This window comes from Halyomorpha halys, unplaced genomic scaffold (genome assembly GCF_000696795.3).
Source record: "Halyomorpha halys isolate HHAL.00 unplaced genomic scaffold, Hhal_1.1 Scaffold384.1, whole genome shotgun sequence".
In the NCBI taxonomy this organism is placed as follows: Eukaryota; Metazoa; Arthropoda; class Insecta; order Hemiptera; family Pentatomidae; genus Halyomorpha; species Halyomorpha halys.
The window spans coordinates 789,620-804,254 of NW_027107790.1; the positions used below are offsets into that span (position 1 = coordinate 789,620).

Genomic DNA, 14,635 nt, shown 5'->3' on the forward strand with positions numbered 1-14,635 from the left:
TTGTTTTCTCCCATATCAAAGAGACAATTTTCCAGCTTTCCAGTTAAATTATCAATTGCTCAATGAGGAAAACTTCCTGTGGTTCAAAGATTTCATCTATGACTAGCAGAGGCTACTTCGGCTTTGGAACACGATTCAACAGCCTCTCTATCTTGAAACTTCTTTTTTTTATGAGATTGTCCTGGCTTATTCAGGGTTGGGGCTTGTTTTGATGTTGCAATATAACCACTATGTCTTTCTTTGATATTCAATAAAGCCACTGCCGTTACCTTCTCAACGATAATTTCATTGACCTTCGGAGATGCTAGGGTTTGTCTGTGGAATATTATATCATCCTTCAACATGTTCCTGAACATCTTCGACATACCCTGCATCCTGGATCTGTTCTCCATCAATCTATAACAAAGAGTTTTCAGAATGTCTTCATTATTCTCCACATTTTCACAAATTACCTTCTGCTCTGCCCCATTAATTTTTGTTTTATGAGGAGGCTTTGTCAGTGAAACTGAATCTTCTTGATCACTGGAGTTTTTCTTCCATTTCTTCGTCCTTAAGTTCAGAGATTCCTTCACGGGGCCTCTTCCAGTCTAGTCTCTACACTTTTAGTTTATCTGCACCTAGGGTCTCCGAGGTCCTAGATATTCCGGGATCTCCGCTATTATTACTACTCCATCCTCTATATCTTCATTTTGGTATATCGAGTAGTAAATCATGCGTATAGACACTCAAAACCGTAGATCCGGAACAGAACTCGTAAGAGCCAAATCACAATACCAGACTGTTGGAACTAAACGAACTATATCACTTTTGAAATATTTGATTAAAACGGGAAAAATAGACTTTAGATAGTTTATCCGAGCAATATTTAAAAAGCGCCTGAAACAGGAAAACGGCGTGAAACCTTACTCACCCGCTCTCCGTGGTAGCCTTACTTATCTGACTTCTCACAGTATATCTCTACTGCTGCTATGATGAGACTCCCTCCCCCAACCTAAACCATTTTTTAAAAATGAGACCTAATCTGGCGGAAAATACTCAATGACTATTTCTCGCTATGTTTCCGAAAAGAAATTGGATAAGTATCTGGTATGCTCCTTATTTTTTTAATGATCACTCTAGAAAAAATTACTGAACATCATGAGATTTTCTTGCCTGACTCGATTTGAAAATTAAAGAAAATTGTTGTTACAATTTGGGGGATCTTTTAAGTCCATTTTTCTTCGATGACAGAATAATGATTTTCTGAAACAAACTACAAAACGTTGAACGTAGTTGGTCTATGTTTAGCCTGTTCACACGGTTGAACCATTGACTTTTCACGTCTATAAATGTCTTTGTGTTGTATCTAAAAAAACACACATACAAGAAATCGATTTAGTTGATCTCTCTACAAGCGTGACAGAAAGTTAAAACTTTTAAACTGGACTCCCAGGAACCTACTGGTTATATAAACGATCTTAGCGTGCTCTAGAACCGGAACAGATATACCTTAGAAATGAATTGTAAATATTTTGTATATAGGGCAATAGTTGATCTTAGAGCACAATCCAAATGGAGAGATTATAATTCTGAGGAATGTTGGATTTAACAAGAATACAAACCGGATTCATCACTGGGCTGATGAAAAGCAAACCTACGTTTTTTACCACCTCCTGAAAGCTGGTGCTCATATTCCAACATTGTTGCTAAACATTCATCCAATAAAATTCTATCGTTCCGTAAAAAAACCTTGAAGTCACATTTGACCAAACTCTCTCCTTGAAAAAACACGTATCCGATATCTCCCGTCGTACCCTCTCCTCCAAAAAGCAATCTAATTATCTTCGTCACCCGATTTTATGACAGTTGAAGTGTCTTTACCTCTCCTTCAGACGAAAATATTTCATTGAAACCTTTCTCTACCAAGCTCTCCATTTCCGTTGATCATAATATATCTCTAATCTTCAATTCAAATCATTTGTACATTCCCGGTATACCCGCTCGCGTCTTACAGCTTTATATAACTGCCCACCGAACCGCAACCTTTGCCACATAGTTTCTAATCCGCTCCTCTTCCATGTGGAATGCCATTCCTTCGTTGCTTGTTTCATTCTTGAATTCCTCGTTTCATTTGTTGCTCAAATCCCGTATCTTCAATCACTTCCTATCCACCCCATTCTTCAAGAATAACAATTAAAAGTTTCACACAATATTGGTAAATGGATAGAAAGATAGAAGAAATCTAATATGAATATCATCAGATGTTTTCTAATATTTATTTAGAATCTGTAAACATGTGTATATGTTTACATAATCATCATTACTTCATTTTTTCCTTTTATTTAATTTTTATCAGAATATACCCTAAAATTTATAATTTGCTGGAGGATTTATTTCATTTTCTTTTTTTTTTTTTTTCTTTCTTTTTAATTTTTTTTTTTTTACAAATGTTTCTGATTTTCTTCTGAAACTTGTAAATATACATAAACATTAATTACTTCTTGTTAAGTATTTTTAGTTCATTTATGTTTGATTATATTGCACTTAATTTTATTTGAGGTTAGTTTATCATATGATTTATGTTATGATAGATGGTTTTATTTTATCAGTTTTATTTTTCTATTTGTACATTTTTTGTTAATTATTGTTTTTCCATTTTTTTTTCTTTTAGACTTTATTATTGTAGTGAATTTTGCCCCGCGAATTCGCAGTAGTTGGGCAAACGTTTGGAGGAACTTTTAGATAGTTAATCAGACTTCAGTGAAAAGATCCGACATTTATGATCATATGATTTATTAGCAGCTGTAATAAATAATCAAATAAAATAATAAACTGGTTCTTAATTATTTCCAGCGTTTTTTATTGATGCATAAATCAGTTTTCACGATCGTAATACTTCCCTGCATTGGTAAGTAAATAAGTCAAGAACTGTTCAAAATTAGAGAATAAAAAATTAAAGAGCAGTAGAGCTCCACAACTAATATCATATTTCCCTCTCTTTTTAAATTGTAAAACGAATATAGTTTGATAGAAATGCTTCATTAATACTTGAAAATAAAGAAAACAAAGACGAAGTAGATGGATGTTAATGTTATAATCAAAGTTTTATGTTGTTTTTTTAATGAACAACTTTCACCACAATTCCCATCTCTTTGGTTTCACTTTTCCTTACAAGGAGAGTAGGTTTATGTCACCCCTCTGAACACATAATGTCTGAGATCTTTTGTTGTTAGCGCACCTTACCTCTTAAATTGGTGCTTGGACTGAAAACATGCCACTTATTAAGTAAGATCAACACAAAAAGATGAAGAAAGAAATATATTGTAGGTTGACGTGGGCCTTTTTATTGACCGTGTTAAGCAAGGAATTGGCAACGCGGAGACAATCACTGGACTTGAAACAAAAGTTAAACGAAGGTTCGCTGTATACCTTACCAACGTTCCCTTCGAGTAAAGAAATATAGGGTATTTACCTAAGCAAATGCTGAATTATTTGTAAACCATTATGAGCGGAACTACATACCAGCCACAGTGCATAAACTGCTCTTTCAGCCTAGAAAGCTCGAAATGAATCATTCGTTATGTAAGAGTGTTTAGATTTCAAAAAATGATTAGGATTTTAACTGATGAAGGTGTTCTTTGTAATCTACTGATTAGTTCTGATCCACTAATTTCTAAACTGAGACCTCGATGCTCCCAAAACATAACACATAACCTTTAATACCAAAACTCGTAAACTGCTTGAAGCTTCACATGTTTCTAAATATATAGAAAAAGTAATTTTCAGTAGGCTTCGAGGAACTTTCTGAAAGAAAGAGAAGGATAGAAAATGATTCCTTGCTTAGTTGTACGATGATTTAAAATTTATCGTAGAGGAAGGAGATGAGTACATTGAAATGATTAATACTGATTGAAAAAATATATTTACAGCTTTTTTTATCAAGTAATTTCAATTATAGATATGGAATCATCAGTTTTTATCTATAAGTGTGTATTCTTAACGAGTTTTCTTATTATTATCATGAATATACTCCGTTATATTCGAGGTTTAAGTTGAAGAGGCTACAACAAACCTGTTCAGTCAAGTAAATACTTCACTAGACTCCTACTAAGAAGCTCAAGGGAAAATCTCATGTCCGTGATCTTTAAGAAAAAAAATTATTGTTGTTAAATATCATTTTTATTTGTTTCATATTTGTACTACTTTAATATCAATCTGTTAATATGTTACTTCTACTTTGGATACAATCGTAAGACCGGAATATAGTGATCTGGACTACTAATATTAAAGGAATATCGACACACTCCTTGGCGCCAATACCGCTCATAAAATATTAACCTTTCCAATTTTTTTTTAAAATGTTATTTTTCCCAGTCTCTTCCGAAATTATCACACCGTATCCTGGACTTTATTTCTACCTAATATTCTGGACATATCCCGGTTTTATTTTTAAAGTGCCACATTTGACTAACAAAAACTACTTTTTATTTTCTATTTAACGTATTCAATTGATTGTACTGTAGACTATGGTTACTTTTTTTACAATCCTATTAGCTTTGAGACAGTTATAGCGGTACAATAGTAGAGAAATAAACTACTGTCTATGGTAATACATACCTTTGAAACATGTCCATTTCAAAATAAAACCTAAACTTTTTTTTTTCAGATGTGCTATTATTCAATCAACAAATATTCGGTTTCCAAAGCTATATGTGGTTTTCATTTACTCAGCTCCTGATCTCTGTTTTCTATAAAACTTGATGTGTTCCCCCTCGAGTCGTCTCCATTCCACACAAGACGTGGGCGTTCTTCCGCCTACTTGTTGCCGTACCTCTTGTTATTATAACGATATTTAATTATTTATATTTATTGTGATTTGATTAATATGTATTCACACTGACAATAAGTAACCTCCTAAAAGATATTTGGGTCTTATTATTATTAGTATTGGTACCTGTGTTATAATAGAGTTTTAAAGTACATACCTAGGTATATCCTTTGACAACGGATCTGGCTTTTATTGGACTTCACGTTTTCTTTCTAAAACTTCTTTTGTTGTGATAACATAACTGGGGAAAATCTTTATTCTGTTTTATGTCTCTTTTAGACCTTGAAATTAGCTGTCTATTTAACGAACTTACGGCAACAAATAAAAGTGATATAACACCTTAGTTGAATCAAAATATCAATGTATATACAGTGGGGAAAAAAAGTATTTTCACATCCAATTTTTTCTTTATAAAATTAATTGAAATATTAAAAACAATTCATTAAAGTTTAGCCTGTAAAAAGTACAATAAACACTTGTTAAATAATAGTATACATTCAATTGAAAACTTTGGTCATAATAAAAAAATAAGATAAACGCCAGAAGAAAAGTATTTACACACATTATTTGTTTACATATAAATACAAAAGTTTGTTTTTTTACTTCCAAGAGTATGATTCTCTCCTTTCCTATTAGTATTCTGACTACTATTTTTAAAAAATCCAGCTGAAGGTGCAGGTGCCTTGGCTAATATAGTCAAATCAACTTGAGGGGATTGTGTAAGTACGAGAACGATTAGGAATTTTCTGAATTCTAAAGGTCTCTATGGCAGGGTTCCGAGAAAAATACTTTATATTAGTGAGACTTATCGCAAAAAACGACTTTCTTTTGCGAGAGAATACTTTAGCAAGCTCTTCCGTGTTGGAGAAAATGTGCTGTTCTCTGATGAGAGTAAGTTTAATTTATTTGGATCTAACCACACCTAACCAAAACATCGCATAACCGGAAGGCAACACCTCAAGAATCTATTAGTACAAGAATGTGAACAAATCAATCTAGATTTAATTGAAAACTTAGTTCATTCAATCCATAGACTTTTACAAGCGGTTATTAATGCTAACGGACTGCATACAAAATATTAAATTTTAAAAATGAAGAAAACGTGTAGTGTGCAAATACTTTTTTCATGGGATTTTTGTAAGATTTAAGTTTCATTTTACCAAACGAGAAGTTTTTCATTTGCATTATATATCTATTTATTCAGTTTCAAATATAATTTTTATTTTTTAAGGTACATCGTATTTCTTTAGTACCTAAATCTATTATTTAATAAAAAAAAAGTTGGTATTCAATTACTTTTTTCCCCTACTGTTTATATAAGGGACTGCTACAAAACGCATAGTAGAAGTCGAAGGTCAAGGAATAGAAAAAATAAAAAAAAGTACATTAGGGGTATTCATGATCTTTGGTTTAACATGTTAAAGCGTGTTAAATGGAAAAACTCATGTTAAATCGAAAAAAATTGCCTTCTTTTACCGTGGTAAAACGAAATAACATTTAACATGGCTGAGAGTCTGTTACTTGGTCTGTTAAATGGAGAATGACGTTACACAATAGACCAGTTGAGATCGCATCCATTTTTGTTGTTGTGACAGCTCAGTTCTTTCGTGTGTTTGTGATATTCATATCCCTGTTATTAAAGCAGAATGGATAATTTTAATGATACATTTGAGAAAAAAAAAACAATGTAATTTCATTCTACTATCTGAAAATTTGTAAACGCTCGCCAGATAAAAATCTCACTATAATGAACCATGTAATTATTCTTAGGGGACATATGTCCCAGAATAAAGTTATGTTTTCATTTCATTTCATAAGCTAAAGTTTCACACAAATTCCACTTTTCACTCACTCTAGGCATGTTGTAATTAATTACTTGAATCAAAACTGAAGTAAACAATAACATGAGGGTCTGGAAGGAAGGTTATAAACATTAAGGCTTATACAACAAGTTGCTGAGAAAATCCGCTAGGGGCTCTTATGCATTTAACGTTTAACATGACTTCAAATAGGGGTGCTCACAATCCTATAGTTATAACATTTAACATGGTAAAACATTTAACATTTAACACATCATGAATACCCCTATTGAAGCTGCGATGAATTTCTTATTTTTGGGGAGGGTAATCATTGCCTCTATTAGCACAATCGTAGTATCATGTGTTATTTATTTTGTGATTAATTTATATTATCTTTTTGTTTATCACAAATTTAAAACGTTGAAATTATATGGATTACACGTTAAAATCTATGATTTTTTAAAATTTAAGTTTATGAAAGTTGATTGGTGAAAGTTGGTCTGAAGACAAATGTGGGGCAGTACGCAAGCGCGTGCTGTAAGTGTTGAGTGTACTGAATGTCTGGGCATATTACTGGAGGTTCAAGCTTGTTTAGGTTTTCGTTTGTTGTTTTAATTCGTAAACGTTTTGTTTTCGCGGATCTGTTTTGTTGATTTGTTTTGTTTTATCTTATATTTTAAAATATAGTGTATCTGAAGTCAAAAAGTTACGATTTGATGTAATTAGTGTACTCTTACTTAATACCTACTTCTTTTTTCGGGCCATTATTCATGTTGCAAATTGAAAATATGTATGGGTTTAAGTCATCTATTGTATTTATCTTGAGCGCTTTTATTCAAATGGAATCATCAAGCAAATAACACAAGTAAAATTGAAGATGAGGAGGCGTACAGGATTAAGGATAACCAACAAATCTGGGGTATGTATTATTTATTTTGTCTAATGATAGATACAATTTTAAATGATATAACACAAATGTTGATTCAGATGTATTTACAAATGTAAGTATTGTAGTGAATATTTGCTGTTAATTATATGTACAGGTACATCTAGGTGTATATCTTTATTAGTACTTTAGTAAGTGACAGCCCACATAATGAATTTATTAAGTAATCTGGAGATGTCAGATCTTTATATGTACCTCAAATGTTTATTTTTGTTATATGCTGTACATTGTTTTTATTATGATATGTTAATCTGGATGTGAGTTGTTGTAATGAACAACAGTTTAATTCTCATTTTTTAATGGTTGTTTAAGAATCTTTCCTGAGTCTGGATTCCATAGTTATGTTAGATTTGCTTGTTATAAGTTTTAATACCATAACAGTTAGGAAATGAAAATTCATGAAAAACTGGATATGACAATAGTAATTATTTTATGTTTAACAGTTTACTAATTAATTACTACTATCAATTTTTTACAATTTCTCTATGTAGATTACAATTTCAGAGCACTGGAGACATTGTTGTTTGATGAAGAACAAAAGTTGCCAATGTTTTCCGGTTATTAATGTCTTACCATATAGTTTTGCTTGAATGTTACTCTTTATATGACTGTTTTGCTGATTACTTTAATAATTTTATTATATTTATTTAGTGGAATGAAGTTCTATGGATGGTGAGGTAAATTGTTGGTATTAGTGACCTTGTCTTTTATCTGCTTGTTAGTAAAAGTAAATGGTTAACAGGCATTGGGACAGTCACAGCTTTTTTTAAATCATGCCTTAAGTTGAGTAATTATTGATTCCCCAAGTAAGAGTGCAGGAATCTGATCTTAAGTTATTTTATAACAGTTTTTCATGCCCTGCTCTCTGATGATTTTGAGTTACATTTTATTCTATTGCTGGGTACATTTTTTAATCACCTAAATATAACTAAATGCTATGTTAATTTATTATGAAATGTGTTGATATTGCTCATCTATTACCTTTTAGTATCTAACAAATAGTACAGCATGATATTTAGTATACTTACCTATAAAACTATGAGCCATTTTACTTATAAAATAATGATCTCATTTGTTTGTTTTCAGTAAGTGCTTATCTTATATTAAGTATTACTTTTGCAAACAAATGTACATTATATTGTTGATGTTGATTTTTCGAAATGTCATTTGATCCTTTTTTTGAGTATGATGTGTCAGTATTATAATCTAGATTTATCCAACTTTTTGCTGAATGCTGCCAATACTTATTTGGCTTACTGTGGTTTTACATCTTGTGAGTAGGTATTCATTTATCATAGTTGGTTCAATCAACTCATTCGGGTGATATAATCAGTTCTGAGTATTGTTTGAAACATCTAATTAAAGATGACCAATTTTTTTTCACTATGGTTTAGAAGTCATGATCTTATTTGTCTAACGATTTGTGATTAGAGTATATAAAGGAAGACTAGATGATGTTGTGCTTTCTAATTTTATCTGCAATGAGTTGTTTATAAAAAATGCATTGTTTTGAATCCAAGAAATGATTAATTGGATAAATTAATACAAATTTACTAAAGTCTTTATTTATAATGGGCTAAATTATTTAGATCTGAGAACTATATAGTGTAGAAAACCCTCAGGACTTTTAATGAAACATATAACTGTTGAGTAGTAGTTAATTACCACTATTTTAACCCAGGTTTTCATCAATTTAATTACATTAGTATATGTAATATGGATATTGATGTTTCATTGTTGTGTGCAATATGGGCATGGCTGTTTACATTTTGCGTAATAAGGGTATGGCTATAGACATTGTATGCAATATGGTTATTGCTATTTACATTGTAACTTAATTTAAATTATATTGGTGTAAGCAATTGGTATATTCTCACACCCACATACATCATTTATATGTACAATTTTTTTATCCATTCATTCTAATATAAGCATTTATTTTTCAATATAAATTTTATAATATATAAGATTTATATATTATATTTCATATAATTGATATCCTTGAATAAATATGAATAGTTGATGAATAAATATGAATACTGAGAGGTTCATTATAGGCTGTTGAGTTATTGGAGCAGGATTCTCTTAATAGTTAAAAAAAATATTTTTCTGGCCTACACCACCTTAATTCAGTTTTAGCTCTGTACAACAAACTACTGCAGATTGATTTGTTCATTGCAGAGGGATGTCCGCTTAGAAGGGGTGTACATGTTCTTATTAAAAGAATACCTACAAGCAAATCATGAAAAGTGTATGAATTAAACTTATTAAAACAAATTTTTTGTTCCATTTGTATTTACACGTAATATTTTTAAAATTCAATATGTTTCTATAAACATGTTTATAAAACAGAAATTAAGCTAATTTCTATAAATACTGCCAAGCCATGTGAACTAACTGTGAATACTTTATACAAATGACATAATTTCATTCCACTTTTTTTGAATAATGTCTTCTTAGACTTGAAATATATAGGAATATAAATTTTAATAAGTCTTTTGAGGGATAGATGGTGTTGTGTTTTTAGACTTGAAAAGTAATAAAATGGTTAAGTAATAAAAATCGTGCACATAAAAAGATAAGGGAGGCGAGAAGGAAATTTCATTACAACCAAGTGGAAGAAATGGAGGAAAACCTCAGGAAAAATAACACCAAACTACAAGGCCTTTAAGGACAAGGTTGGAGGATATACACCCCCAGGACTGACTAGTATTCAAAAGTAAAGACGGGATACTAGCACTAAGCAACGAGGGAAACTGCAAAATTCTGACAGACTACTTTGAAAGTCTTCTCAATTGTGAAGAACCAGGAGAAAACAATAAGGGTATTCATGATCTTTAGTTTAACATGTTAAAGTGTGTTAAACGGAAAAACTTATATTAAATGGAGAAATATTTCCTTCTTTTATCATATAACATATAACATGGTTGAGAGTCTGTTACTAGGTCTGTTAAATAGAGAATGACGTCACGCAACAGACCAGTTGAGCTCGTCGCCATTTTGTTTGTTGTGTTAAGTTACATACTCGTAGTTTGTGTTTTGATAGTGTTAGTATTGTTTTGGATATTGTTATAACTAATAAAGCAATGTATGACAATAATAATAATGTAATGACAGTTGTCAATTAGCTCATCTTGATTCTCTTCCTCACAAGTTATAAGATCAACAAGACACTCAGTAGCTAAACATTTATACAACTTCAACTTTTCACCCAATCTAGGCATATTCTAATAAATTATTTTAATGAAAACTTGGAAGTAAACAGTAACATGAAGTTTTAGAAAGAAAGGTTATAAAACAAATTGCTCAAAAAATCCGCTAGGAGCTCTTATGCATTTAACATGACTTTAAATAGGCTGCTCACAATCCTAGACTAAAATTTAACATGGTAAAACATTTTACATTTAACACAGCATCATGAATACCCCTATAGTAACAAAGGAAAACACACCACAAAACATGGAATCTGACCCCCCAGATGAGGAGGAGATAGACGATATAATAGCGGTGCTTAAAAACAACAAAGCCTCTTGTCAAGACAGCGCCTTGGCAGAAATGTGGAATATAACAAGTGAAGATTTTAGAAGAAAAGTCAAAGAGCTATGAATGGACATCTGGATAAAAGAGGAAATATCAGAAGACTGGCAAACTGCAGTAATACACCCTCTAGATAAAAAGGGCCCAAAAACAGAAGCAAACAATTGCAGAGGAATCTCACTGTTACCGGTCACTTACAAAATTTTCTCAAAAGCCCTACAAAACCAACTAGAACGGCAAATAGACCCGGAAATTGGGGAATACCAGGGAGGCTTCAGGAAGGGAAGATCTTGCCAGGAACAGATCCTAAGCTTTAAATTACTGATAAAATTTTATATGGTGAGACTCAAAAACCTCTACATCTCCTTCATCGACTTCAGAAAAGCCTATGACTCGGTAGACAGGGGAACCTTACTGAGAATACTAAGGGAATATGAAGTAGACTAGAAAACAATAAACCTGATAAAATTAACACTATTGAACACAAAATCCAAAGTAAAGTTCCAGGGACTAATCCTTCCAGGTAAAAACAGGACTAAGACAGGTGGACAGCCTGCAAAAAAAAAAGACATTACAACGTGGTCATAAAACCAGTAATTTTATACATAATGGAAACTACATGTCTCCCTTGCCTGGAAAAATTACTGAAAATAAAGAGAAGGATCCTGAGGAGAATCTATGGGCCCAAGAAAACACAGGAAGGCTACAGGTTAAGACCCAACCAAGAAATCTACAGGGAAATAAATGACCTGGAAACCGAAATAAGAATCAGAAGACTGAGATTCTACGAGCACATGATGAGAATGGACCTAAGGAGACTAAACAAGAAACTCTTTGACAAAATCCATGAATACAAGAGCGTAGGAGGATAAGAAAAGCAAATGAGAGAGGAAACAAACAAATTGAAAATAACAGACAAAGAATGCCTGGATAGAGACCAATATGAAAAAAAAATTGAAAGAAATCAATGTTCTTGTGCCAAATAAAGAAAAACGGATACTTAAAAAAGGGTATTGCATGGTCGGAAGAGATGAAGCAAAGGCATGCAGAAATGATGAGAAGATACTGGGAAAGAAAAAAAGCAAAAATGAGAAGAGAAAAGTAGTGATATTCGCATGGTCTTGAAAGACCGTACCATGAAATAAAAAATGGTTGTCTTTCACTGATTTATCGTACCTATGGAAGATAACAATTTTATTAATTAAAAAAGCTTAACTTCAAGATACATATTTATTTAAATATGTGAGTGTATATATATCAAAGCATATGACCATTAAATACTTTTTTCTTAATTTTCATATATCTATTCAAAGGGGTAAAATTATCTCCCAGAGACAAAAATTTGACTGTCTCTATTATAGAGGATTCCAGTGCAAAGGGGTCTAAATTCTTATACTTCCATGTCTATCCAGCTATCCATATTACAAAGTGGTCTTAATTCCTATAATTCCATTTCTGTCTAGCTGTTCATTAAAATAGGTTATACTTTATAACCTCATGGTATGTTGTCACTTGTTGCTAATAAATTTAAGGATTGTTTTTTTATTAAGTTATTTCTCTGAACTTCATTGACTTGGACTCCATTGGGAGTTTCTTTGTCTTTTGAGGGAGTGGAAATTAGCAGTTATAATCCACTTTAATCTTTAAAAGATATGCTCTTTTGAAGATTTGCTTTGTCCCTTTCTTATTCATTTTTTTTTATCAGTGATTTTCTTTGTATCTCATTCCAATATTTTTACCAATATTATTGTCTAACTATACTATTGTTTAAGTAAAATTTTAATGTATATAATGACATATAACAATTTAACTTATTCCAGCCCATGACACAGATGTATTTTATTTCTGATTTTGTACCATTACTATTATATTTATCTGACTTAGAATTGGTATTTATTGTTCATTTCTATGTGTATACACCTGCAATGTAGTTGAACATTTGTAATTGAATAATGCTGTGCTTTATCATCTTCCCAATTCAAAGTTGACTTGGCATGCTTGAGAAGGAACCAATGATAAAACCAGTAGGTTAGTCTAGGTTCAAATCAGCAACTTGATCATCAATAAATCCTAACTTAAGAAAACGAATCATATGCTTTGCTTTGAATTCCTTTTGTTAAATTTAAAAAAAAAACATGAAACCCAAATTTTGGTTGTTCCTCAGATAAAAGGGTTCCTTTATTGACTTATTATTCCCTCTTAATTTTTTAAATATTTATTTAATTTTTAATGTTAAAAATTTATTTTTGATACTTTAGCTAGAATTAGGAAATTATGAAAACAGCTCTTAGCTTATTCGAAATCAGATTGGGTAGTTTTAGTAATGTTTAAGAAGCAAATATTGAATTTTTTTCTTTTATCTATCAAATGGTTTATCCGAAAACGTTTCAAACAAAAGTTATTCATCATAAGATTATCTAGAAAAACAGTCCTATTACTTTTAATGCTAATCTAATAATAATGGTCCTACAGAGGTGCTTTGTGTGAAAACATGCCAAACGTTTTCAAAAAATAGGCCAATCATTGTAAAGCATTGTCCGAAAAAAAAAATGTAAAAAACATTTTTTTTGTTTAGGATATGTTACAAAAAATCTCATTATTTTTATTATTGTACATATAAAAAATCATCTGAGTTGCTAAAAATCAATGCATTTCTTCCATTAACATATTCCTTTTGGTTTCATACTAATTTGTATTGTAAAATACAGTAGTTTACTATAATTTTTTTCATAACCTAATGCAGGATATTTTTTTCTAAATTAAGAAGGTAAAATGCTATTATTTTATATGGTAGCGAATATTAGAATTACTTTAACAAAATGGTTTTCTTTGCTTTACATATCACATTTGGTTTATAATAATAATTTAGTAAAATCCCATATTTTGTGTGAATATTTTCATGACTTGATTTGGTATAACGTTTTTTTTCTACATTAAGCAGGTAAAATGCTATAATTTGTATTTTATAGGATAGCAGATGATATCTGAATTACTTTAAAAATCTATGCCTTTGATTAGCCTGTCATCTTTGGTTCATAATTATTTCTTTGATAATTTTTCGTAATACACAGTATTTAATGGGTTAGACATTGGAATTAATCAACCACGACTGATATATGCATTAGAACAAATAGAAAATTTTGTTTACTTTAATACGATACTGTGCTAAAAACAAAGTGTCATCTGATCATCTTAAAAACACACTACAAACCTTTACATGTCCATTGGTAATTCCAGCTAGGCAATTTATCAACTAAATTCCGCATCTGGTAAAATAAGCGGGTAATACCAAAATTCTCAGTGTGCCAAGCCAGCCCATGACACACTTATATTACTATTAGAACCAAATATTTAAATAATACCTGTCAGGGTCTAAAGTATTTGTCACTAATAACACAAAAATGGCTGGACTAAAATTGGTGATTTTCAGTAACTATTCAAGTAGGTTAAACCATTTTTTGAAACAAAAAAAAATTCAAATTTAAAATAAAAAGAAAAAAAAATATTTATTACTAGAAAACAATAAACCTGATAAAATTAACACTA

The 14,635-nt window shown here is 31.0% G+C and overlaps 1 protein-coding gene across 3 annotated transcripts in view; it reads left to right on the plus strand.

Moving 5' to 3' along the window:
- The first annotated feature begins 7,151 nt into the window (after window positions 1–7,151).
- The window catches only part of LOC106682021 (ATPase family AAA domain-containing protein 2), a 75,278-nt gene continuing 67,794 nt past the window's right edge, over window positions 7,152–14,635 (plus strand). Inside the window, exon 1 of one of the 3 annotated variants that reach the window (XM_067046127.1) lies at window positions 7,152–7,525. In XM_067046127.1, the coding sequence (XP_066902228.1) occupies window positions 7,484–7,525 (42 nt within the window). In that variant the 5' untranslated portion in view covers window positions 7,152–7,483. The remainder of the gene's footprint in view (window positions 7,526–14,635) is intronic. The other 2 variants (XM_067046128.1, XM_067046129.1) reach the window with 2 other exon arrangements.